The 26,634-nt window shown below is 47.2% G+C and overlaps 1 protein-coding gene across 1 annotated transcript in view; it reads left to right on the forward strand.

Annotated features, from left to right (window-relative positions):
* The first annotated feature begins 15,909 nt into the window (after positions 1 to 15,909).
* Positions 15,910 to 26,634, forward strand: part of GPR176 (G protein-coupled receptor 176) — an 81,200-nt gene continuing 70,475 nt past the window's right edge. The window contains exon 1 of the mRNA XM_070405134.1: positions 15,910 to 16,084. Within this exon, the coding sequence (XP_070261235.1) occupies positions 15,910 to 16,084 (175 nt within the window). The remainder of the gene's footprint in view (positions 16,085 to 26,634) is intronic.

Here is a 26,634-nt window from a genome sequence, read left to right on the forward strand (position 1 = left end):
CCGGCTATCTTGTGCCAGCCATCTTTGACCACATGGGGGGCGGCGATCTTGTGTGTTGGAGTGATGGTCAATTTGCATATTACCTCTTTATTAGATAGGATGTCCACTATAGCCTTAAGAGGTAATACATATTACATGTGCAATTAGCTCCCAAATGAGTCAGAAAATAGAGATGATTATAAGTCAAATGTAGAATATCAACCATTGGAGAATTTAGGTGAAGGATATATGAGAATTCTTTGGATGGTTGTTGTAACTTTGATATTATTTCAAAGTCAAAATTGCACAATAAAAGAAACTGAAAAACTGTTTTCCAAAGTGGTTGAACCATTTTATATTCCCACCAGTTTATGAGAGTTCTAGCTAATCTACATCCTTGCCAGTAATTGGTATTGTTAGCCTTTTAAAGTTTAAACATTGTAATAAATGTGGAGCAGTATCTCATTGTCTTAATTTATGTTTCCATAATAATGATGCTAAGACTCTTTCATGTGCTTATTTGCCATTCATATATCTTCTGTCCAAATATTTTACTGTTTAAAAAATTAACTTGTTTTCTTATTGACTTTTGATAATTATTTATATACTAGAGGCCCAGTGCACAAAAATTTGTGCATTTCGGGGGGGCGTCCCTCAGCCTGGCCTGTGCCCTTTTGCAGTCTGGGACCCCTCAGGGGATGTCCACCTGCTGGCTTAGGCCCACTCTCTGGGGGATTGGGCCTAAGCTGGCAGTCAGACATCCCTCTGGCAGCCCGGGAGCCCTCAGGGGATGTCCACTGGCCAGTGGGGACCAGGCCTAAGCTGCGGTAGGACATCCTTAGCGCTGCTGAGGAGGGAGAGGCTACCGCCACCACTGCTATACTGGCAACCATCAGCCTGGCTTGTGGCTGAGCAAAGCTCCCCCTGTGGGAGCGCACTGACCACCAGGGGGCAGCTCCTGCATTGAGCGTCTGTCCTGTCACACACAGAGCCGCAGGGCAATCAGGGGGTTTGGGCGCTGCCCCCTGTCACGCTGATCCCGGTGCCGGGAGGCATATTACCCTTTTACTATATAGAATAGAGGCCTGGTGCACGGGTGGGGGCTGGCTGGTTTGGCCTGAAGGGTGTCCTGGATCAGGGTGGGGGTCCCCACTGGGGTGCCTGGCCAGCCTGGCTGAGGGGCTGAGGGCCGTTTTCAGGCTGGCAGGTGACTGAAGCTCCCAACCGCTCCTTTTTTTCTTTTTCTTTTTCTTTTTTTTATTCTGGGCCAGCTTTAGCTCTGAGGCCTCGGCTGCTGAAAGCCGGTTTCTGGCCTTTGTTTACGTTCTGTATTTGATACAATGTTGCGGTCCGGCTGGCTGAAGCCTGGCTGAATAAAGCAGGTTTCTGGGGTTTTGTTTAGCTTCTATATTTGCAACATAGTTGCTTAGAGTTGCAGCTGAGAGGCCGGCAAGTCAGGCGGGGAATGTTGGAGTCCACCAATCACTGGAGCAAGCAAGCCTCCCTGTTTGCTTCAGTGCATGGCTGCCGGCCACCATCTTGGTTGTCAGTTAATTTGCATATACTCACTGATTAGCTAATGGGAAGGATAGCAGATGTACAGCTAATTACCATGTTTCTCTTTTATTAGATAGGACTAGAGGCCCGGTGCACAAAAATTTGTGCACTCGGAGGGGGAGGGGGGTCCCCCAGCCTGACCTGTGCCCTCTCACAGTCTGGGACCCCTTGGGAGATAATGACCTGCTGGCTTAGGCCTGCTCCCGGGTGGCAGAGGGCACGCCCAATCCCTAGGTGCAGCCCCTGGTCAGGCTCAGACCAGGGCAGATTGGGGAGTTGGGGCGCTGCCCCCTGTCATGCACAGAGCAGGGTGGATCGGGGTTTGCGATGCCACCCTCAGTCACGCTCAGGGTAGGGCTGATTGGGGGGTTGGGGCACCTCCCCCTGTCACACTCAAGGCAGGGTTGATGGGGAGGTTGCGGCACCACCCCCTGTCACGCTCAGAGCAGGGCCAATCAGGGGGTTGAGGCGCTGCCCCCTGTCACTCACAGAGCAGGGCCGATCAGGGGGTTTGGGCGCTGCCCCCTGTCACGCTGATCCCAGTGCCGGGAGGCCTCGCTGCTCCGCTGATCCCGGTGCCAGGAGGCATATTACCCTTTTACTATATAGAATAGAGGCCTGGTGCATGGGTGGGGGCCAGCTGGTTTGCTCTGAAGGGTGTCCTGGATCAGGGTGGGGGTCCCCACTGGGGTGCCTGGCCAGTCTGGCTAAGGGGCTGAGGGCCTTTTTCAGGCTGGCGGGTGACTGAAGCTCCCAACTGCTCCTTTTTTTCTTTTTTTTTTTTTCTATTCTGGGCCAGCTTTAGCTCTGAGGCTTCGCTGCTGAAAGCATGTTTCTGGCCTTTACCTTCTGTATTTGATACAATGTTGCGGTCCGGCTGGCTGAAGCCCGGCTGACTGAAAGCCGGTTTCTGGGGTTTTGTTTAGCTTCTATATTTGCAACATAGTTGCTTAGAGTTGCAGCTGAGAGGCCGGCAAGTCAGGCAGGAACGTTGGAGTCTGCCTTCACTGGAGCAAGCAAGCCTCCCTGTTCGCTTCAGTGCATGGCTGCCGGCCGCCATCTTGGCTGACAGTTAATTTGCATAAGGATATGCTGATTAGCCAATGGGAAGGGTAGAGGTCGTATGCTAATTACCATGTTTCTCTTTTATTAGTGTAGATTAGAGGCCTGGTGCACGAATTCATGCACCAGTGGGGTCCCTCGGCCTGGCCTATGGATTGGGCCGAAACCATCTCTCTGACATCCACCAAAGGGTCCCGGAATGCAAGAGGGCGTAGGCCAGGCCGAGGGACCCAGTGCACGATCGGGGCTGGGGAAGGATGCGGGAGGTTGGCCAGCTGGGGAAGGACCACAGGAGGAGGGCTCCAGGGCATGCCGGCCCATCTGGCTCAGTCCTAATCAGCCACACCCCAGCAGCAAGCTAACCTACCAGTCAGAGAGTCTGCCCCCTGGTGGTCAGTGCACATCATAGAAAGTGGTTGAGCAACCTTAGCATATCATTAGCATATTACAATTTGATTGGTTGAACAGACAACCAGACCACAGACACTTAGCATATTAGGCTTTTATTATACAGTGGGGCCTTGACTTACGAGTGTCCCGACTAACGAGTTTTTTGAGATACCAGCTGTCTCTCAGCTGATTTTTTGCATTGAGTTGACAGAGTAATTTGAGTTAACGAGCTCCTTAAAGAGCTCGGTCTCGGAATGAATTAAACTCATAAGTCAAGGCCCCACTGTATAGGATTCTGGAAGTAAGTCTTTTATAAGATACTAGAGGCCCGGTGCACAAAAATTTGTGCACTCAGGGTGGGGGAGGGGGTCCCCCAGCCCGGCCTGTGCCCTCTCACAGTCTGGGACCCCTCGGGAGATAACGACCTGCTGGCTTAGGCCTGCTCCCGGGTGGCAGAGGGCAGGCCCAATCCCTAAGTGCAGCCCCTGGTCAGGCTCAGAGCAGGGCCGATTGGGGAGTTGGGGCGCCACCCCGTCATGCACAGAGCAGGGTCGGATTGGGAGGTTGCAATGCCACCCTCAGTCACGCTCAGGGTAGACTGATTGGGGGGTTGGGGCACCGCCCCTGTTACACTCAAGGCAGGGTCGATGGGGAGGTTGCGGCGCCACCCCCTGTCACGCACAGAGCAGGGCTGATCAGGGGGTTGGGGCGCTGCCCCTGTCACTCACAGAGCAGGGCCAATCAGGGGGTTGGGGCGCTGCTCCCTGTCACTCACAGAGCAGGGCCCATCAGGGGGTTGAGGTACTCCCCCCTGTCACTCACAGAGTAGGGCCGATAGGGGAGCTGGGGCACCGCCCCCTGTCACACACAGAGCAGGGCGGATCAAGGGGTTTGGGTGCTGCACCCTGTTACACTCAGGGCAGGGCCAATGGGAAGGTTATGGCTCTACCCTGTCACACACAGAGCAAGGCCCGTGGAGGGGGGTTGGGGCGCCACCTTCTATTACCCACAGAGCAGGGCCGATCAGGGGGTTGGGGCACCGCCACTGTCACCCTCAGAGCAGGGCCGATGGAGAGGTTATGGTTCTACCCTGTCACACACAGAGCAGGGCCCGTTGGGGGGGGGAGGGTTGGGGCACCGCACCCTGTCACACACAGAGCAGGGTCGATCAGGGGGTTGGTGCGCTGCACCCTGTCACACACAGAGCCGCAGGGCGATCAGGGGATTGGGGAGCTCCCCCCTATCAGGCACAGAGCAGGGCCGATCGGGGGGTTTGGGCGCTGCCCCCTGTCTCGCTGATCCCGGTGCCGGGAGCCTCACTGCTCCGCTGATCCTGGTGCTGGGAGGCATATTACCCTTTTACTATATAGAACAGAGGCCTGGTGCATGGGTAGGGGCTGGCTGGTTTGCCCTGAAGCGTGTCCTGGATCAGGGTGGGGGTCCCCACTGGGGTGCCTGGCCAGGCTGGCTGAGTCACTGAGGGCTGTTTTCCCGCTGGCAGTTGACTAAAAGCTCCCAACCGCTCCTTGTTTTCTTTTTTTTTTTTTTTTATTCTGGGCCAGCTTTAGCTCTGAGGCCTCGCTGCTGAAAACATGGATACAATGTTGCGGTCCGGGGCTGACTGAAAGCCAGTTTTGTTTAGCTTCTTATTTGCAACATAGTAATAGTTGCTTAGAGTTGCAGTTGAGAGTCCGGCAAGTGAGGCGGGGAATGTTGGAGTCTGCAGTTCCTGGAGGAAGCAAGTCTCCCTGCTCGCTTCAGTGCATGGCTGCCGGCCGCCATCTTGGCTGACAGTTAATTTGCATAAGGATACGCTGATTAGCCAATGGGAAGGGTAGCGGTCGTACGCCAATTACCATGTTTCTCTTTTATTAGTGTAGATGGGATTTGCAAAGATTTTCTCCCAGTCTGAGGCTTGTTTTTTCATTCTTTTAACAGTGTTTTACAAAGAGAATAGTTCTTACTTTTAAGGAAGTTCATCATTTTTTCTTTTATGAGTCATGTTTTCTGTTAGGCAAGAAATTTTTGCCTAACCCAAGGTCACAAAGATTTTTCCCTGTTTTCTTTTAGATGTTTTATAGTTTTAGGTTTTTCATGTAGGTCTATCATGCAATTTTAATATAAAAGTTAAACATATACCTACCATATGACACAACTATTCCATCCTTAGGTATCACCAAGAGAAATGAAAGCATATATTCATACAAAGACTTGTATTTAAGTGTTCATAGAAGTTTAATCCCCAAACTGGAAACAGTACAAATGTTCACCAACAGGTAATGGACAAATTAAGGTAAAAACAAATTGAGATATATCAAAACAATGGGATACTATTCACCAATAAAAAGAAATACACCACCTATCCTATATAATAAAAGGGTAATATGCAAATCCACTGAATAGCAGAACCACTGGACACTATGACGCACACTGACCTGTGGGAAACTGATATAGGGTTAAGCCTCGGACTGGCCTGCTGGCAAAGTCACAAACAAGTCCTAGCTTAAAGGGCACAGTCCTCTTAGCATAATTAGGCTTGACCTTATAACACTCCCTAGATCTTATCTGGGAAAGCTAATGGGATGAGGAAGTGCAGGAAGTGTAACCATGGTCAAAACAAGTGAAACTCACAAGAACTGTGTAACTATGGTAATCACTACCTTGTTTACCTCTCACTATAAAAGCTTGGTGAGGCCTGAGCACAGTGGAAGTCCTTCTCCCTGAGTTGGACTTGCTCGCCTGGTCCCCCATATTCCCAAATTATCTTGTGTCTTTTCTATTTCATTTGTGTGCGGCTCCACTTCCAGACCTGAACCCTGAACCACGCAGGACGTGGAAGGAAACACGACACTGACCACCAGGGAGCAGATGCTCAATGCAGGAGCTGCCCCAGGTGGTCAGTGCGCTCCCACAGGGGAAGTGCTGCTCAGCCAGAAGTGGGGTGTAAGGCTGGCAAGCGCAGCGGTGGTGGCAGGAGCCTCTCCCGCCTCTGCAGCTGTGCTAAGGATGTCCAACTGTTGGCTTAGGCCCGCTCCCCCTGAGGGGAGCGGGCCTAAGCCGTCAGTCGAACATCCCCTGGGGGCTCCTGAAATGCAAGAGGGCGCAGGCCGGGCTGAGGGACGCCCCCCTCCCCAAGTGCACGAATTTTGTGCATCGGGCCTCTAGTGTAATAATAATATAGATGAATCTCAGAATAATTTTGCTGAGTGAAATAAGCCAGGCAGAATACATACTTCATTTATATAAAATTCTAAAAAATATGAATTTAGTAACAGAAGATAAGTGATTGCCTGTGGTAGGGTGGATAGGAGTGAGCTGGAGGGAGGGATTCCAGAGGGACAAGAAGAAACTCTTCAGTTTGATGGATATGTTCATTATCTTGATGGTGGTGATGATTTACCAAATTATACAATATGAATATATGCAATTTATTAATGTCAATTATAACTTAATTAGCTATTAAAAGAAAATGGATTGTTGTTTTACAATGGTTTATTTAAATCAGGATCCAAACAAGGTCCATAATTGCATGTGGTTGCCCTATGTGAAATAAAAGGTTAAGTCAGCAGGCTTGGGATATACAGACTGTTCATTTCAAACAAAAGACTGGTTCTTAACCAGCTCCTGGGAGATAAACTGTAACACCTTGGAGCACCTGGCCTGATTATAGTGTCATTGCATAAGTGGGGTTCACAATTTGTCAGGATACCCCAAGATTTCCTTATTTTACAAAGTCTATTCTAAACCATTAGTTCAGTTCTCCAAGTAAGAGTCTCTACCTCTCCATGACTTCCCTGCTCTCCCAAAATATATCTCCTGGTCTTACTCTTTACCCTCAACTTCCTGAGAGAAAACTCCCACATTGTTTGATTATTGGATACTAAATTTCAAAACCACAATCCTTTTCTCCTTCATTCCTGAAGGATATTTTCATTTGATGTAGAATTCTAGGTCAGCAGGTCTTTAAAAAAAAAAAAAAGAATATTTTTAATTGATTTCTAGAGAGGAAGGAAGAGGGAGAGAGAAACATCGATGTGAGAATGGAGCATTGATTGGTTGCCTCCTGCACGTCCAAATCCCTGGCCTGTGCCCTGCCTGAGAATTGAACCAGCAATCTTTCAGTGCACAGGACCTACTGAGCCATACAGGCCAGGGCATAGGTAAGCAGGTCTTTTCTTTCAGTGCTTGAAAAATGTTGTGCCACTTTGGCCTACAGGGTTTCAGTGAGAAATCTGCAGTCATTCACATTGTAGTGTGGCATTTCTCTTTGGCTGATTTCAAGATTAAATTTTTTTTTTTTTGGTCTTAGTGTCCAGAACTCTATGATGTGTCTTGGTGTGGATTTCTTTAGGTCTATCCTATTAGGATTCGCTCAGCTTCTTAAAAAGGCTTATGATTTTTGCCAAATATGAGAGTTTTTTAGCCATCAATTTTATGAATACCATTTTCTGCCCTGCCCTCTTTCTCCTCTCCTTCTAGGAGGTAAAGTTACTTGTTCTTACAGTTTTCTATGGCCTGGTAGCCAGAAGTAGGAGTGGTAATACAGCTCTTCATGCTCAAGAAAGTATGAAATAAAAAGTACCTAGTGACTTTTGCATCACTTTATGAATGTTTGGATGAATTCACACATTTAAATACCCAAATGAATCTTGCCCTTTAAATTCAGAAATAAGTTAAGTATATACTTTTATTCCAAAGCTGGGCTATTACTTCCAAGTCAAACTATGAGTCACATTATTTTATAGTCATATCTCATCTTTTATCAAAGAAAATACTATCTTGATCACTTAATTCACAAGAATTGGTCCCAGATAACTTTTGGCTCTCTCAAAAATAATCAAATTTACTCTTAAAGGACATGTTTGTTATGATCAGGGATATAGAAAAGGATGTGCCAGTTTCTGAAGTTAATTATAAAAAAGGAGCTCCAAAAAGTGTGTTGTGAAATCGTGATATTTTTCAACAGCTAAACAGCTTCCTAAGGTGACTCCTTTAAAGGTGAATACTCATGGGTGTTCTAGTTTTGGCATATTTACTATTAAAAAAACTAGTCAGGTTGCTTTATGATTACTATGTGTACTAGTATATGTGCATGTGTATGTGTCTGTGTGTGTGAGACTATTGAGGCCATGTGGTTATTCAACCTTCCACCTCCCTGATATTTTGATGAATTTAATAGCAATCTATAGGTGTGAGGACTATTACAAATTGGGAAACTGGATTAGGAGATATATTCATAGATTCATATCAGTAGGAAATCATTTCACAGTCCACACATTGAGGTAATTTAGAATATGGGACGGTCTGTATTAGTAACTTTTGAACAGATAATTGCTTTGATGGTAATTTAATATACCAAAAACTTAAAACCCTAAAGTGAACATATTTAGCCCCAAAATGTAAAGACTAAATTCTGGACTTCTAACTCTTCAAGCAAAATTTCCCAAAAGTCATTCTGTCCTTTGCTAATTGCAAATAAAATGGTTCTTCCATTTTTTAAAATACAAGGCTTGTTAGGCAGTATTTTATTTAAATCTACAAAGAGAATTATTTAAGATGCTGAAAGGTGATGCTTTAACCCCCTTTGATATCTGTTTTAAGCATCAATTGTGTCACCTTTTATTGATTTCCTACAATGTGCCAGAACTTTTAGAGATTTTCATTAATTAGGTATTTTACTGTCTTTAAAACAGCCTTACAAAATAGGCATTTTAACCCCTATTTGGTAGAGGAAATTGAGCTTAGACAGGTCATATAACTGCCCAGGGGAACAAATGGAAATAGGAGAGCAGGCATTCAAACTCAGGGCCAGCTGACACCAACACTTGTGCTGTTCCCCTTGCCCGCTATACTAGATTGTTTTCTTGAGGGAGCTGATATGTTTGCCTATGTAAAGAGACAATCTGGGTTTCCAGGAAAAAAGAAATGGGTTGTCACCTATACTAAGCATAAGTACTCTCTCCATGAACTTACCAGTGACCAGTATGTTTTTGGACATGACAAAACCCAAATAGCTTAATTCAAAGATTCCCCGGAGGCTCTATTATCACCTATCATTATCTTACAAGGATCTAGGATATCCTTATTACCATTATCAATATACAGAGCTTTTTTTTTGAAGTACTGACTCAGCTTCTATTCCTCAGAAATAAAGTCTGCACTTTCTTTCTGAGCTATATCTGCCAGGATAGGCTGTGTTATTCTGATAATGAGCAGCTCCGCAAATCTTGGTTGTTTAAGTACAATAAAGGTTTATTTCTTGCTCATACAAAATTTGTTGTAGGTAGCTCAGTTGGTTAGAGCATTGTTCCAATATGCCAAGGTTGCAGGTTCAATCTCCGGTCAAGGCACATACAAAAAACAACCAATGAGTCTATATATAAGTGGAACAATAAAACGATGTTTGTTTGTTTTCTCTCTCTCTCTCCCTCCCTTCCTCTGTCTCTCTAAATCAATACAATAAGAAAAAATTGTTGTGAGTCAGGGTGGCTCTCTAGGGCATCTGCCTGTGCTGACCCCCTCCTTACCCTGAATATGGTGTCTCAGAAACATAGGCTGCTTCAGTATTTCAGATCTGCTAGTTCAACACAAGACCCCTTCCATCATTGCAATGGTAGGGCAGCAGAGACTAGAGAATCACTGACATAGCCCAGAAATCATCTGTCACTTTTACTCACATATCATTAGTCATTAATAGTTGCACGACCCTGCCCACTTGCGAGAGCAGCTAAAAAAAATCATCTTCTGTGTGCCCTTAAGGAGAATGAGATATTGTTGAACACTAGGAATGCCTACATAATAATCAGCACCATCTATGTCTTTTATATAGGCATAGAAACAGCCATTTGGAAATAGAATCACTTATTCCAGATGGGTAGTCAGGGGCCATAAGGACCCCTCTTTTATCAGCATGCTGCTGCTTGGGCTTAACAACTCAAAACATTACCATTTCTCCAACATTTTTCTTTTCTCCACCTTTAGTGAGAGGCCATGCAGGGGCATATGAGGGTGTGGTGTGGGGTATAGGAGGGAGGAGGAGGAGACCTTCAATGAAGAAAGGGAAGAAGGAAGGGGGAATAAAACCCAGAAGCTCCTCCTTGCTTCCCACCACCAGCTTGGTCTTTGCAATTATCCTAAATCCTATTTCATTTCTTCTTCCCCCTACCTAACCCCCTTCCTGCTCTTCAATAAATGCCCAAGAAGTGGACATCTGGGAATTCTTTTGAACAGAAATGGATCCTATTACATTCTGTAGGTATGTAAAGACTTGTTATTAGCACCTATATTCAAATTTTACCTATCACAGTGATGGCGAACCTATGACACGCATGTCAGAGGTGACACGCGAATTCATTTTTTTTGGTTGATTTTTCTTTGTTAAATGGCATTTAAATATATAAAATAAATATCAAAAATATAAATCTTTGTTTTACTATGGTTACAAATATCAAAAAATTTCTATATGTGACCCGGCACCAGAGTTAAGTTAGGGTTTTTCAAAATGCTGACATGCTGAGCTCAAAAGGTTCGCCATCACTGCCTATCACTACACCATTGGAGTATAAAAGAGAAAAAAATAGAGAAGGAAGTAGGCTTTTAAAAATTTCCTATTGTCCATTTGCTCTAGTCAGATCTTCAACTGATTAGATGAGGCCCACCCATTGTTTATTAATTTTTTAATTTTATTTTTCAATTACAGTTTAAATATTTTTAGTTTTAGCATAGTGGTTAGACAATCATATACTTTCAAAAGTGATTTCCCCCCAGTACTTCAAATACCCACCTTGCACCAGACAGTTATTGCAATATTATTGACTATATTCCCTATGCTGTACTTTACATCCCCATGACTCTTTTCTAACTATCAATTTGTACTTTTTAAAAAATATATATTTTATTGATTTTTTACAGAGAGGAAGGGAGAGGGATAGAAAGTTAGAAACATCAATGAGAGAGAAACATCCATCAGCTGCCTCCTGCATACCCCCTACTGGGGACCAATTTGTACGTCTTAATCCCTTCAACCTTTTCACCCAGCCCCACCTCCCCTCCCCTCTGTCAACCATCAGTCTGTTCTCTGTATCTATGTCTGTTTCAATTAAATATATATATATATATATATATATATATATATATATATATATATATATATTGATTTCAGAGAGGAAGGTAGAGGGAGAGAGAGAAACATCAATGATGAGAGAGAATCATTAATTGGCTGACTCCTGAATGCCCCCTACTGGGGATCGAGCCTGCAACACAGGCATGTGCCCTAGACTGGAATCGAACCCAGGACTCTTCAGTCTGCAGGCCGACGCTCTATCCACTGAGCTAAACTGGCTAGGGCAGGGGTCCTCAAACTTTTTAAACAGGGGGCCAGTTCACTGTCCCTCAGACCGTTGGAGGGCTGGACTATAGTTTAAAAAAAAACTATGAACAAATTCCTATGCACACTGTACATATCTTATTTTGAAGTAAAAAAACAAAACGGGAACAAATACAATATTTGTATTTGCATGTGGCCCGTGGGACGTAGTTTGAGGACCCCTGGGCTAGGGTGTTTCAATTTTATTTGTTTATTTAGTTCTTTAGATTTCACATATAAGTGAAATCACATGGTATTTGTCTTTGACTTATTCACTTAGCATAATAACCTCTAGGTCCATCCACAAATGGTAAGATTTTGTTTTTTTTTGTAATCAAGTAATATTCCACTGTATATATGTACCAGTTTTTTATCTACTTTTCTATTGATGGGCACTTTGGTTTCTTCCATATGTTGGACGACCACCTGTCTTAAGGGTTTTAAGAAGGACAATCTTTTTTGCTCAGTCTACAGACTCAAATGTTAATCTCATCCAGAAATACTCTCATAGACAAACCCAGGATAACGTTAGACCTATACCTACACCTTTATCCCAATATTTGGGCAATCCATAGACCAGTCAAGTTGCCACATAAAATTAACCTTACAACTATTTTCCCATGGTTACTAGAAGGAAACTTCCTAAGCAAACCCCAGTAGGTATATTATTAAGGAACAGGTGATTGTTGAAAGCTATGAGAATCTATTCTAGTCCACACTACTGTATTCCTGCCTTCCCAGCACAAGGGTATTAACATTTGTTAAATGAGTAAACTACTGTTATGAGGAAAAGAGAAGTAACTCTTTAAAAAGACTGAAGGGGGCAGGCCTCCAGGGAGAGGTACAGACTAAGTAGGGCTTCCCTGGGAGTCCTTAATCCGTAGAGCCTCTCATTCCCTCTTTTTGCCCCTATCTTGCCTGGGAACGCTATTTCCATGTTTATTATTTCTACAGGGAAATGGATCCTGAGTGCTAAACAACTAACTTAAAAACTGGGAACATAGGGTGTTTTTAAATTGGGAGAATGCCTTCTTATACTGTTCATTATGGGAGAGGAACGTTACTGATAACATTATCTGAGATAGAGATTAGTTATTTTTTTACTCCATTTCCCATTATCTGCTTTAAGTGTATCTCCAGAAAGTTTGTATAAAAATTAGTGAGCACATAAACGTGTTGGCGGGTGGTCCTAATCACCTGCCTTCAACCGTGTATCAGATTGCTGTCAGGTGTTACTATTGGCCAGCTCATATCCACAGAGCACCTGTACATGATAAGTAATTGAAATGAACTGTCATTCATTTTGGTGGTTTTTTTTTTTACCTCTTCAGGTTTAATTCCCAAAGAAATATACCGGAAATGGGACCTTTTGAAGGATTTCTTTTGACATATTTTCTTTAAATGACTGCAACGTGTCTCATCCCACATGCTCGTTTTACAATATGACTGACAATCCTCCCCTTGGGAGGTATGATCTATGTCCTCTCCCCTTAAATGTGACTTTTACTGTTTCAACAGATACAATATAGTGGAAGTGATGTCATATGAGTTCTGAGGTTAACTCATAAAAGTCAATGCAGCTTCTGCCGTGTCCTCTTGTGAGTCTCTCTTGGAATACTCACTTTTGGAGTGTAGCTGCCAGGCAGTGAGGAAGGTAGGCAGCTACCTAGAGAGGCCAGTCCCAGCTCGAGTCCCAACAACAAGCCAGCATCAATTTCCAGACATGTGAGTGAACAAGCTTTCAGGTTCCAGACCTTGGCCTCAACTTTGAGCTGCCCCAGCTGATGTCATGCGGTGCAAAGATAAGCTGTCCCATCGAGCCTTCTCCAAAATGCGTATTTGTGAGGTAAGTAAAGAATTGCTGCTTTTTAGGCCCCTAAGTTTATGATGACCTGGCAAGTATAAATAACACTACTATAGGCACTTAGCATACATTTAGATCACGTCCAATCTCTTAGATCAAGCTTAAATTTTCTTGTAGCCAGAGAAAAATATAGCACACAGCCATAGAAATTCTGTTCTTGGTCCTACATTTTCAAGCGATCCTTCTGCAAGTCTGAGACTCATGGTGACCTCTGCTGATCAGGTTATTTCTTGATTCAACTAGACCTATACCCTAGTACTAATTTAGGGACTGTAGCGAATTTACTGCTCTTTTCAGAATTAAAAAAAAAAAATGAGGTTTCTTGCTTTATTAAATACTCTTTCCTACACCTTTATCCCAATCCTTCTTAGAGTTTTGAATGGAGGGAAAGGGGTGGCAGGTGAAGGTGGGTAAAAGGTATTTTTGCAACTGTTCTGGACAACTCACTCACACATTCTTCCCGAACCCTTCTTAAAGGAATGTGCCGGATGGTGGGGAATTATTGTTATCCTTTTTGTTTTGTAATGTTATCGTGTAAGGGGTTTCATCAGGGATTTTAAAATGTTTGGACTCCCAGAACAAATTTTAACTTTTTTTGTTGTTGAAAATACAATTAATCAGTAATTTTCCCTCTCTTTCTCTTTCTTGGTCTCCAAAATATTTAAAATAACCGTTTACCTGGAGGATGATATGCAGGTATTGTGAGAATCCAAAAACGTACAAGATGGAGTTTTGTCCTTTCAAGACATATTGTAGCACGATCAGCCTCGAGGCAACCAAGAAATAACTCTATAATCTTAATTCTTACGAATTATTATTCTGGGACCTAGGCCTATCAGTCAATGTCAGAGCCCTCAACCATGTCCTTTCACTTATTAGAAAAGAAACCCATAGCGGGGCCCTCCATAAAGCCCAGATAAGCAAACCTTTGGTCGTCTTTACCTGTCTCATTTCTCCTTTTCTTTCCCCAGATCCTTCCTGGAGATACTATACACGTTCCTTTCCCCACTTAGCTTCTTTTTAAAAAAATATATCTTATTGATTTTTTTTTTTACAGAGAGGAAGGGAGAGAGAGTTAGAAACATCGATCAGCTGCCTCCTGCACACCTCCTACTGGGGAGGTGCCCGCAACCAAGGCACATGCCCTTGATCGGAATCGAACCCGGGGCCCTTCAGTCCGCAGGCCGACGCTCTAGCCACTGAGCCACACCGGTCAGGGCCCCACTTAGCTCTCACTTCACCGTCCTTTCCAGCTCAACTGGTTATCCCCGTTTCCCGTCCTCTGGCACCAGCCCGCAGGAAGCTGCTCCCTCCCAACTCTACCTTCCGGGGACCCACCGGCCCTGAGTTACATCGTGCACCTTTCAGAAACGAAACAATAAAAAAGGACCAAGAAACCGTGCACTGGATTCCTACATTTCATCTTTCTCAAATGCACCCGCTACACCCAAGGCCTGACTGTGGAGCCGGAGACTGAGCTCCCAGCCCAAGGGACAGCGACGTGTCATTACAAGCCCCAGGCAGCCCCTGCTGACGAGAGGAGGAGCAGCTACAGCCATAATAACGGGAGCGAAGCCGGAAAGAAGCCGCCAGCCTCGCCATCGTAGCGCTACGAGGCTCCACCGCGCCTCGCACACTCAGGGCCGGGCCGTAGCCATCACGCTCAGGGGGGCCAAGATGGCGCAGGCCCCGCCGCCGCCGCCGGCACGCCGCGGGGGGCGGGGGTGGGGGCGGGGCCGGGCGCGTCACGTGACCCGGGACCGCGCGCCCCCAGCAGCCCCAGGCGCTCTCTGGGAGTCCCGGGGCCGCGCAGACCGTGCCCTGCCCCTGTGGGGGCGACCTCGCTGGTGCCCGCGCGGCTGAGAGGCTCTCCCCCAGCCGCCGAGGGCCGGAGCTGGGTCGCGAAAGGGGGCGCAGTGCCGTGCAGAGGCAAAAGGGCGGTGGGACGGGTTCCCTGCAGCCGGCGCCGAGGCGGGTGGGGTGGAGGCGGAGGTCGGGGGAGACCGCGCGGGGGTCCCGGGGGGGCCGCCAGGTGCTGAGGGCGAGGCAATCGGGGGAGATGCAGGGCATTCTGCCCGGGCCGTGGGCGCCGTCGGGAAGTCGGGGTTCCCCTCGAGGCTTCGGCCACTTGGCTTGGGCTTTTCGCAGGTTTCCCATCGCCATCCAGCCTCGAAGCCGGCAGGACTGAAAAACGGCTTCGGCCAAACTGTCTCTTCCCGCTAAGGAGGGGGGCTGAGCCCGCAGCCGAGGGGACTCGCGAGGGATGCCCCGACCCTCGGAGGCGTGCAAGGAGCAGAGGCTGGAGTGCGCGGCGAGAGCGGAGAGTTCCCTCCTGTGACCACCAAATGCCTCCCTGAGTGGCTCCCTCTCCGCCGAGTGGGCTGGGCTGCGCTGACCCCCCGGGAAGAGGGTCGGGCCACGCTCGGCGGGTTCTGACCGCGCCGCCCTCATGTGGGTGCTGACGGGACCCACGAGGGAACGGGCATGGGGCGCCGCCTCGCCTTCCTCCCTCCCCGCCTCCTAGGCGCCGGGGCTGGCGATGTGGAGTCGTGAGGGGACCCGAGGCTGCCCCGGGTTCTCCAGGACTCCACCCGGTACCCGCGCGCCCCTCTGCGCCCGGGGCAGGAGAGGCTGACGCGGGGCTGCAGGTGGGCGTGCGGGCGGCGAGCCGAGCCGGAGCCCCGGCCTCGCCATGGGGCACAACGGCAGCTGGGTCTCCCGGAACGCCAGCGAGCCGCGCAACGCGTCGGGCGCCGAGGCGGCGGGCGCCAACCGCAGCAGCGCTCTCGGGGAACTGGGCGAGGCGCAGCTGTACCGCTACTTCACCACCACCGTGCAGGTCGTCATCTTCATAGGCTCGCTGCTCGGTAAGCCGTCCGCTGGGGCGCCTCCCGCGGGTTTGGACCCGAGGGCACAGGCGCGCATCCGGTCCCCATAGGGCCGAGTGCAGGTAGTGGAAGGAGGTTGAAGAAGGTCGGGGGAACTGCGGGGAACTTCAGCAGGCACGAGCCACTCCCGCCCCACTCTGGAAGCCGAAGGGTTGTCCCGTGGGGCTTTCTCCCGGCGGAGGACCGTGCCTGGTGCCGGCGGAGGTCAGCCTCCCCAGGCCGCCCTTGCCGAACGCGTCGGGATGCGCTCAGGTCGGGATGGGCGCAGGGTCGGAATGCGCGCAGGGTAGTGCCCAGCATTTCTTACTTCAGTGGTTCTCAACCTTGGCTGCACATTAGAATCACCTGGGCCTCCGGAGGCCCAGAAATCAGGATTTTAAAAAGATTCCCAGGTGATTCTAATGTGCAGCCAAGGTTGAGAACCACTGTCTTACTTTTCGAGTGCCCGCGCGGAGCGCTGCCCCGAGCTCTTGTTTACAAGTAGCGGGGAACAAGGCTTCTGTTTGGTTGCTGATGACGGATGTGTTTTCAGCTCTCATCTATTCCCTATATGTAAAATTATTTTCAAAGAGCCGTATTTTGCACGTTTTATGGCTGGCTTCTTCGGAACATCGACCTGCTGGTAAACAACCCGGTGGAGTTCTACTTTGTTGCCTTCAGATATTGTTGAACACCAAAACAAAACAAACCTCAGTCTATTTCTCTACCTGTGTTTTGTTTGAAGTATAGAATAAAGACAGGATAAAAAAACACAAAACACCACATTCAACAGGTTTAGTTATACTTGGTGGGAGAAGGAAACGCCACTGAATTGAAATGAGTAAAAAACAAAAACAAAAACGTGAGTCTCCTGGTGTGAGAGTTATCAGCACTTCTGGTAGCGACTCTTTTAGGTAATAAATGATACTATCAGTATTCAGTTTTTGTTGAAGCTTCTTGAACATGTTGTAAATATGTGTCTTCCCTTCAAATGCGAATTCTCTGATGTGGCATTTATAATGATGTAAAAAGATTGTGAGTATGTGTGATTTTTATGGATTTTTATTTTTATAGATTACTTATTTGTAGACTGTTATGAATTTCCATGGAAACCAAAATAACTGACATAAAAAAGGCAATGGAAGAATTTTAAGTGTTTGAAATTTCCCTTCATAATTTCTCTGATTGTCATCATCCTGTCCTATTCTATCATAATATTTGTCTTCTACTTTTTGTCATGAGAGCATTTTCAGGAGTAGACCTCAATGTGACTATGTCTAGGTGAGTGTGTGTGTGTGTGTGTGTGTGTGTGTTAAAATGTGTTTTTATGAATGCCCTTATTTCATCTCTTTCCACATGGCACTATGACATGCAAAAACTGCTTTTGTGGCTATCTCTAAACAGGAGACTTGATTTTCCCCTTGATCTTGTTTATGTTTGACTTGGCCTAGGGGGACATATTTTCACCCCTCTATATTACTTGGGTCCTCCTAAGAGAATTTCATTTGTTCCTTTTTATATTCAGAAAAAAAAGAAATATGTTTAAATGTCTAGAAGTCAAAGATCAGAGAACTTGTGCAAAAGTGAAAGGCATTTGTGGTTTCCTTAAAAGCTAAGCTAAAAATAGCCCTGTGTACTTGTTACTTACTGGTATTCTTGATTCATTGTTCTCTGAGGATTTGATGCATACAAACATATCTATGTAATTGAATCTTCCTGGTAAAGACAGTTGGGGCTCAGAGCTTAAGTTCCAAAGTCATGTGCAGTCAGTTACAAGGCAAGTAAACTTGGCAAGTATGGTTTTATGAAGCTCAAAATATTAGGAAAAAGGCACATATTAGGAATAAAAAAATTTATCATGGAAGAATCTATAAGGTTGAAAAGTAAATGGAGGATGGAATAGTATCTAGAATAGTATATGACTCTAATTTAATTTACTTGTTTTTCCCTGTCCCGTAGTGTAGATGAATGAGCCCTTCTTTTTTTTCTTTAAATAAATTCAAATATACTTCCTTTATTCTCTAGAATTTTTCATTGAGATGTCCAGAGGCCCTCTATTGTTTGAAAATAATTCTGTGTGGAAGGGGGTAATTTTTCCCCTCCTTTCCTTCATAGTACTTCTGGCTGGTCTAATCAAATTGACATGAGACATATTAACAGGACTAAATACTCAAATTTATTATGTATGTACATACAACGGTTCTGTAAGAATAAGGGAGCTGAGGACAGATCAGGCAATTGGGGCGATGTGCTGTCTTAAACTGAAGAGAAAGGAAGTAGTGATTTGGACTTCAAAGGAAGGAAGCTGAAGAGAACTGAAGGATGTTGATTTCCAATGATGGTCCCTTCATGTAGGTAGACATTACCTGTGGACACTTAATGAAATTCAGAGGGCCTTTATTTATATACTAGAGGCCCAGTGCACAAAATTCATGCATGGGTAGAGTCCCTAGGCCTGGACGGCCATCAGGGCTAATCAGGTTTGCCGGCCTTTCTGCCTCCTCCTTCCCTTGCTCCCTCAGCTCCCTGCTGCTGGTCGCCCGCCATGTTCCACGCTGCCCCCTGGTGGTCAGCGCACATCATAGCAAGCGATCAAACTCCCAGTCTCCCAAACTCCCAAGGGGACAATTTGCATATTAGCCTTTTATTATATAGGATTTTTTTGTTAATCCTCACCCAAGAATATTTTTCCATTGATTTTTAGAGAGAGTGGAAGGAAGGGGGCACACATCCCTATTGGGGCTGGGAATCGAGCCTGTAACCGAGGTACATGCCCTTGACCGGACTCAAACCTGGGATCCTTCAGTCCATGGTCCAATGCTCTATCCACTGAGCAGAATTGACTAAGGCCACAGAGGATTTTTAATGAGCAAGGACAAGGAGAGTTTTGCTAATGGCAGATGGATGCTTCCTGTGCAATGTTAGGTACCCTTGACTTACCTGCCAACATGGTTACTACCAATCAGCCTTACACTTATGCTGGGGTTTATACTTTATAACATATACCACATTATTCAGTTATAATAACATCCTATATAATAAAAGGGTAATGTGCAAATTGACCCTAACAGCAGAACCACTGGGAATGACTGGTCACTGTGACACACAATGCAAGAGCTGCCCCCTGGTGGTCAGTGCGTTCTCACAGGGGGAGCTCTGCTCAGCCACAAGCCAGGCTGACAGCTGCCAGCACAGCGGTGGTGGCAGGAGCCTCTCCCGCCTCCTCAGCAGCGCTAAGGATGTCCGACTGCAGCTTAGGCCTGTTCCCCGCTGGCAAGTGGACATCCCCCACGGGCTCCCGGGCTGCCAGAGGGATGTCTCACTGCCAGCTTAGGCCTGGTCCCCCTGGGAAGCAGGCCTAAGCCAGCAGGTGGACATCCCCTGAGGGGGTCCCAGACTGCAAGAGGGCACAGGCCGAGCTGAGGGACCCCCCCCCCCCCCGAGTGCACAAATTTTTGTGCACTGGGCCTCTAGTCTATATAATAAAAGCCCAGCGACCAGAATGGTGTAATGACTGAAACAACCAGACCAACCAGTCGCTATGATGTGCATTGCGGCGGCTGCCCAGTCTAGGCACCGATTGGTCCCCTCCAACCTCCCACGGTCCCTCCCGCTGGCTGGTCCCGCCCCTGATCAGCCCCCCCGACCCTGATCAGGGGTGGGGCCAGCCAGCCAACCACCCACGGCCCCTCCCCTGGCTGGCCCCCCCAAAGGCCCCAAATTGGGGGCCAGCTGGCCAACCTCCTGAGGTCCTTCTCGTGGCCGGCTGGCGTCCCCACCCCCCATAGTCCTCGATCACTGGCCAGGCCGAGGGACCCCACCCATGTGTGAATTTGTGCACAGGACCTCTAGTCTATCCTATCTAATAAAAGAGAAACATGGTAATTAGCCATACCTCCGCTACCCTTCCCATTGGCTAATCAGGGCGATATGCAAATTAACTGCCAGCCAAGATGGCGGCCGGCAGCCAGGCACTGAAGTGAACAGGAGGCTTGCTTGCTTCAGTGACGGAGGAAGCCAATGTTCCCCACCTGCTGCTGCCAGCCTCTGAGCTTGCAGTTTAAGAAACAATGTTACAAATATAGAAGCTAAACAAAACCCCAGAAACCTGCCTTCAGCCAGCCGGGCTTCAGCCAGCAGGACCGCAACATTGTTTCAATTATAGAACAAACGCAGATCCCTGCTTTCAGCCAGCTGGGATCTCAGAGCTGGAGTGAGCAGGACTGCAACAGTGTTACAATTATAGAACCCAAACAAACCAGATACCTGCTTTCAGCAGCTGAGGCCTCAGAGCTGGAGCCAAGCCTCAGAGCTAAAGCTGGCCCAGAATAAGAAAAAAGAAAAAAAGGACAGGTTGGGAGCTTCAGTCACCCACCAGCCTGAAAATGGCCCTCAGCCCCTCACCCAGGCATCCCAGTGGGGACCCCCACCCTGAAGGGGGTGTGACCAGCTGCAAACAGCCATCATCCCCTCATCCAGGCTGGGCAGGCACCCCAGTGGGGACCCCCACCCTGATCCAGGACACCCTTCAGGGCAAACCAGCCAGCCCCCACCTGTGCACCAGGCCTCTATCCTATATAGTAAAAGGGTAATATGCCTCCCAGCACCGGGATCAGCGTGACGGGGGGCAGCGCCCAAACCCCCTGATTGCCCTGCAGCTCTGTGTGTGATGGGGGCGGGGCCACAACCTCCCTATCCGCCCTGCTCTGTTCGTGACAGGGGAAGACGCCCCAAGCCCCTGATCAGTCCTGCTCTGTGCCTGATAGGGGGGAGCTCCCCTACCCCCTGATGGCCCTGCGGCTCTGTGTGTGACAGGGTGCGGCGCCCCAACCCTCCTCCCCCCCACGGGCCCTGCTCTGTGTGTGACGGGATAGAGCCATAACCTCCCCATCGGCCCTCCCCTGAGTGTGACAGTGGCGGCGCCCCAACCCCCTGATCGGCCCTGCTCTGTGGGTGATAGAGGGCGGCGCCCCAACCCCCTGATTGGCCCTGCTCTGTGTGTGACAGGGGGCGGTGCCCCAACTCCCCTATTGGCCCTACTCTGTGAGTGACGGGGGGAGCTCCTCAACCCCCTGATCGGCCCTGCTCTGTGCGTGACAGGGGGGAGCTCCCCAGCCCCCTGATCAACCCTGCTCTGTGTGTGACAGGGTACGGAACCCCAGCCCCCCTGATGGGCCTGCTCTGTGCGTGACGGGGCAGCGCCCCAACCCCCTGATCGGCCTTGCTCTGTGCATGACGGGGTGGCGCCGCAACCTCCCTATCGACCCTGCCTTGAGTGTGACAGGGGGCGGTGCCCCAACCCCCCAATCGGCCCTACCCTGAGCGTGACTAGGGGTGGCATCGCAACCTCCCGATCCGCCCTGCTCTGTGCATGACAAGGGCTGGCGCCCCAACTCCCCAATCGGCCCTGCTCTGAGCCCAACCAGGGGCTGCACCTAGGGATTGGGCCTGCCTTCTGCCACCCGAGAGCAGGCCTAAGCCAGCAGGTCGTTATCTCCCGAGGGGTCCCAGACTGCAAGAGGGCACAGGCCGGGCTGAGGGACCTCCCCTCCCCCCCGAGTGCACAAGTTTTTGTGCACCGGACCTCTAGTCTATATATATAAAAGCCTAACTGACCATTACAACTGAATGACTGGAACGACTGGTTGACCAGTTGCTATGATGTGCACTGACCACCAGGGGGCAGACGCTCAATGTAGGAGCTGCCCAACCTCCCCTGGTGCCTCCCCACGGCCGGCCAGCCAGCCAACCTCCCGCGGTCCCTCCCCCTGTTCTTCCCCCTGGCTAGCAGGCCCCAGTCGGCCCAGCCCTGATTGGCCCAATCCCGATCAGCCCTGGCCAGGCCTAGGGACCCACCCGTGCACGAATTCAGGCACTGGGCCTCTAGTTATGAAATAATTTAGGGAAATTTTCTGTTTTTATTTTATAGCACACCCTTTTCCCCCAAACAGCACAGCTTTTCCCAAACAAATGCAAATTCACTGATTAGCCTCCCTTCCAGTACTCATCACATTTTTCAGTTGCAAACAACAGAGCCTATTGTCAAAAGAAGACACAGCTACAAAAACATTTAATAAAAACATTTTACTTGTTGAGATGAACTGCAAGGAGTTCAGGATTTGCTTGTCAAATATAAAACAAGCATTTAAAAGAAAGCCACTGCGAGATTACCAACTTTACAGTTACTATGTTTATTGTGGGGAAAAAGCAGTATTTAAATCACATTAGTGTTATAACCTCAAAGATTGTGTCATATCTTCAGCTATCAGCATTGCAAAAGTCAATAAAGTTAGAAAACAATAAAGTTCTTATTAGGAGTCAGTAACTTACAGAAAAGGCTCAAGATTTCATTTATTGTGAGGAGAAACATCTATTGGCTACCTACTCCACGCCCCCTACTGGGGATCAGGCCTGTAACCCAGGCATGGGCCCTGACTGAGAATCGAACTGTGACCTCCAGGTTCATAGGTCAACACTCAACCATTGAGCCACACCAGCTGAGCCTGGGTCTTTTTAATGTGTCTTTATTTTGGGGGAAGAGAGGGGCTCAGAGACCAAGTGTTTTTTTTTTTTTTTTTTTTTTCTGACTGGGGGACATAATGTGCATCTTTTTCCATATTGCAGCAGGGCAAGGTTTTACTTCTACACCAAGTTTTACTTCTACACCAAACTAGACAGTTTTTGAAGAAAGAAATTTATTATTTGTTATTAGGTTGCTTTCAGAATTTATTGGAGAGCCTGGATGTCACAGAGCTAGGGACAGAGTCAAGAAATATGTGCAATCATGCTACTGGCTCTAACAGAAATCATGAAGCTGCTGTCATGTCCCACCAGTGAAGTGAGGGAGTAGACTCCAGAACCCTAGGACACAGCTGTCCTAGAAGCAGCAATGGCATCTGTCATCTCCCTGCATTTACAAGAAAACTTGATGATTGCACTCAGCCAACACGTCACCTTAATCATGTCCGCTTTCTTAGGGAACAGCTGCTGGGCAGAACCTAGATCATGAACCTGCACCCTAACTGCAAGGCTGTCTGATAAGTAATATTTTTAGCTTTCCAGCCTGTGTAGCAGAGGGTAGCAGGTGGTTGAAGATTGTGGAATGAACAGTGATTCAAACTGTAGTCTACCTCATGTGGTTTCTTATATGACTGCCCCACACAGTGCTCTGTATAACCCCACTCCCACCCCGAGAGATGGGGTAGGCACATGATCTAGACCAGCGGTCGGCAAACTCATCAGTCAACAGAGCCAAATATCAATAGTACTTCTTCAAAATAGACTCGCCCAGGCCGAAAACTGACTTCTGTGCATGGGCCTCGAAGTTTCAATCGCACTGTATGTGCGCCTGTACGTGGTATTTTGTGGAAGAGCCACACTCAAGGGGCCAAAAAGCCGCATGTGGCTCGCGAGCCGCAGTTTGCCGACCACGGAGACCTTGCTGGTCCCAGGATTCTGTTTCCTGTCCTCAGTGATTAATCCAGGGATGGTCATAGGATCCAGGCTTGGTCAAAGTCCTTGACAGAGATGCTGGTAGAGAAGCCCTATTTTTCCAAAGGGGCTGCTAAGTAATGATAAAAGAAGCCAGGAGCTGTCTGCTTAGGAGAGAATAAGGGCAGAGAGAGAAGCAGAGGTGAGAGTGAGAGAAAGCAGGAGGTGTGGGAGAGGGAGAGAGTGAGGGAGAGAGAAACCATCCTATGGTATTTTTTGAGAGGTCCTGAGCCTGTATTTTCTAATTAGGTGAACCCCAAACCCCCAAACCTCCTTTTTGACTTAAATTTGTGTGAGTTGAGTTCCTGTCACACAACAGAAATATCCAGAGTGATATACTGTGTGTATGTGTGTATGTGTGTGTGTGTGTGTGTGTATATATATATATATATAAAACATTCAAAGGCTGTTAAATCACTTCTGTCATGGTAAACAACCTGCTTCCCTATTTATAATGGTCTGGCCCTCTAGCAACTTCAGCGGGAAATTGTAGCTAATTTGCCTACAAACATCAGGTGGTTATAATAATCTGGCCACTCAGTGTGTGTGTGTGTGTGTGTGTGTGTGTGTGTGTATTTTAGTATTTTTTGTCCTCCATTTAGATAAACAAGTTAGACAGGGCCTTATGCAATGGAAGTCTGATGCCCAGGAATGAAAAGCAGCTGAAACCCAGAACCCTAAGAATTGAACAGAAGCTAGAGACAAGCTGGTAACTGGAGAGGTGCTCACGGACACTGAAGAGGACTGTAAGTCTGGCTGTGCAAAAGGTCAGGAGTGGAAGGTCATACTCAGGCCCAGGAATGTAAGGGAGGTTAACCACTGTAGGGTTGTCAAAGGCCTGTGCAGTACAGGGCCCAGAGGAGGGTGTCCTGGATTAGAAAACACTGGCAACTCTCTTGAATCAGTATATAGCCTCTGATACTTTTTCTCTCTAAGGAAACATCCTTTTAAAATTTATCAAGAGTCATTTACACATAAATAGTTGTTCAAGGCTAATTAATATGAAAACTTAGTAACAACAAAAAAATTGAGCTGTGTTAGAAAAGGGAAATACTGCTATTGTTAAATGTAGCTTCCCAGGGGATGATGATCTCAACCAGTCTTTGGGTCATAAGCTGGTTTCCACTTTCCTGAGTGTTTATAAGAGCTCATGAGGAGGTCACCAGGTAACAATCCTCACCATAGTCAGTTGTGTGGTGTGGATTAAGTCCAGACAGCTGTCAGGTATGTGGTTGGGGAATGAGCTGCTCATTGTTTTCTGCTTCAGATTCCACCATGGCCAGTGTCCATCTCTCAGGATGGTCTAAGCAGAATATTTCTGGGTGTATGGGTTGGGGGGCGGGGGCGTTGGAGATGTATATGTGTATCCTCAGCTGGTCCAAACCCAGGGCAAGAGCTTTGTCAGTACAAGGTCCAGGCATCCAAGTACAGGAAGAACCTGGGCCAGACTCATGTGGGCTTTGTCATGTTAAATAGCCAGTGCTTAGGGAGAATGCACTAAGCAAGTGGTGAAAGGTGGAGAGGAGAAAAGCAGAGATATCCCCTGGAGCTTCGAAACCATTCCATTCCTTTAACATGTCACGTTTGGTACCGCTAAAGGCCATTGTTCTCATTGTTCTCTCTGCCCTGGAATGTTCTCTAGATGCTTCTTGTGGCTGGCTTGTGTTCATCCTTTCAGTTGCAGCTCAGATGTCACTTTCTCCAAGACAGTTTATCTAAAGTAGTCCCCCTTCCACTTCTATCACATCTTCCTGGTTATTTCCTCTATAGCAGTTATAATCCCAGCTATTACCTTGTTTATTTGGTGTTCTGCCCTTCTCCATTAAAATGCAGAGCCTTGGGGACAGAGACTTTGTCTCATGCAGTGCTGTGTCCCCAGCATCTAGAACAGGGCCAGGCATATAGTTAGTGCTCAGTAAGTATTGATTGATGGAATGAAATACTTGGGGGGAACAAAATAGAACAATTGATTAAATAGAACAATTAATTAAATCTTGATTTGTATAAGGCTTAAGAGCTTTCTGGAAATGAGCGTGAATTTTGCCTACAGCCAGGATTCAGACACTTCATTCATAGCCAGCAGCCTAGAGCATTGTTGACAAAAGCCAGATATCTGGAGCAACAGCTGGTTTCTTGATAGGAAATCCACAAGGACAGAAACTATAGCCTGACTTAAGTTAGAGTGAGCCTATGAAATGAGACAGGCAACATTTTGAACCCAGTAACGAATGGGGATGCTTTTAGAGGCTTTTGGATTCTAGGCAAAGTCAATTATTGCTAGAAGCAGCCTGGGGGGCATGACCCTGCCTATGGGATAGTAGCTGAGAGGCAGTGTTGTCATCAGGGAGCTCCAGGTGGCATTTGGCTGCCTATCCTGAGACAGATGGATCCTAAATGTGTGAGATCAGAGTGGTGCCCTTGAATTTCTATCCTGGAAGCTCAGTGATGGAAGTAGGGATGTTGAATGAGGTCTGAAAACAACAAACAGAATATTTTAATTGTGCCTCCTAAAAGATATGTAAAAGTCCTACCCCAGTACTTCAGAATATGACCTTATTTGGAACTAGAGTCCTTGCAGATAATTTATTTACTAGTAAGATGAGGTCATACCGGTGTAGGGTGAGTCCTTAACCCAATGACTGGTATCCTTATAAGATGGCCAGTAAAGATAGAGACACACAGGGAGGACACTATGTGATGAGTGCAGAGGTTGGAGTTATGCAGCTTTAAGCCAAGGAATACCAAGGATTGCTGGCAAAGCACCAAAAGCTTGGAAGAGTCAAGGAAGGATTCCTCTACAGGTTTCAGAGGAAGCATGGCCTTTCAACACCTTGATTTCGGACTTCTAGTTTTCATAACTATGAGACATAAATTTCTGTTGTTTTAAGCACCCAGTTTGTGGTACTTGGTCATGGCAGTCCTAATAAACTAATACACTAACACAGTCAGCAAATACAGTATGTCCCCAAAAATGTATACACACTTTAGCAGCTGATAGCTCAGTTTTTGAAAATGAAATGTAATTTAATGAACACTGCCTTTATAATTATTCAAAGTGT

This window comes from Myotis yumanensis, unplaced genomic scaffold, assembly GCF_028538775.1.
Source record: "Myotis yumanensis isolate MYYU_CA2020_CCGP unplaced genomic scaffold, mMyoYum1.0.hap1 SCAF_1, whole genome shotgun sequence".
Taxonomy (NCBI): Eukaryota; Metazoa; Chordata; class Mammalia; order Chiroptera; family Vespertilionidae; genus Myotis; species Myotis yumanensis.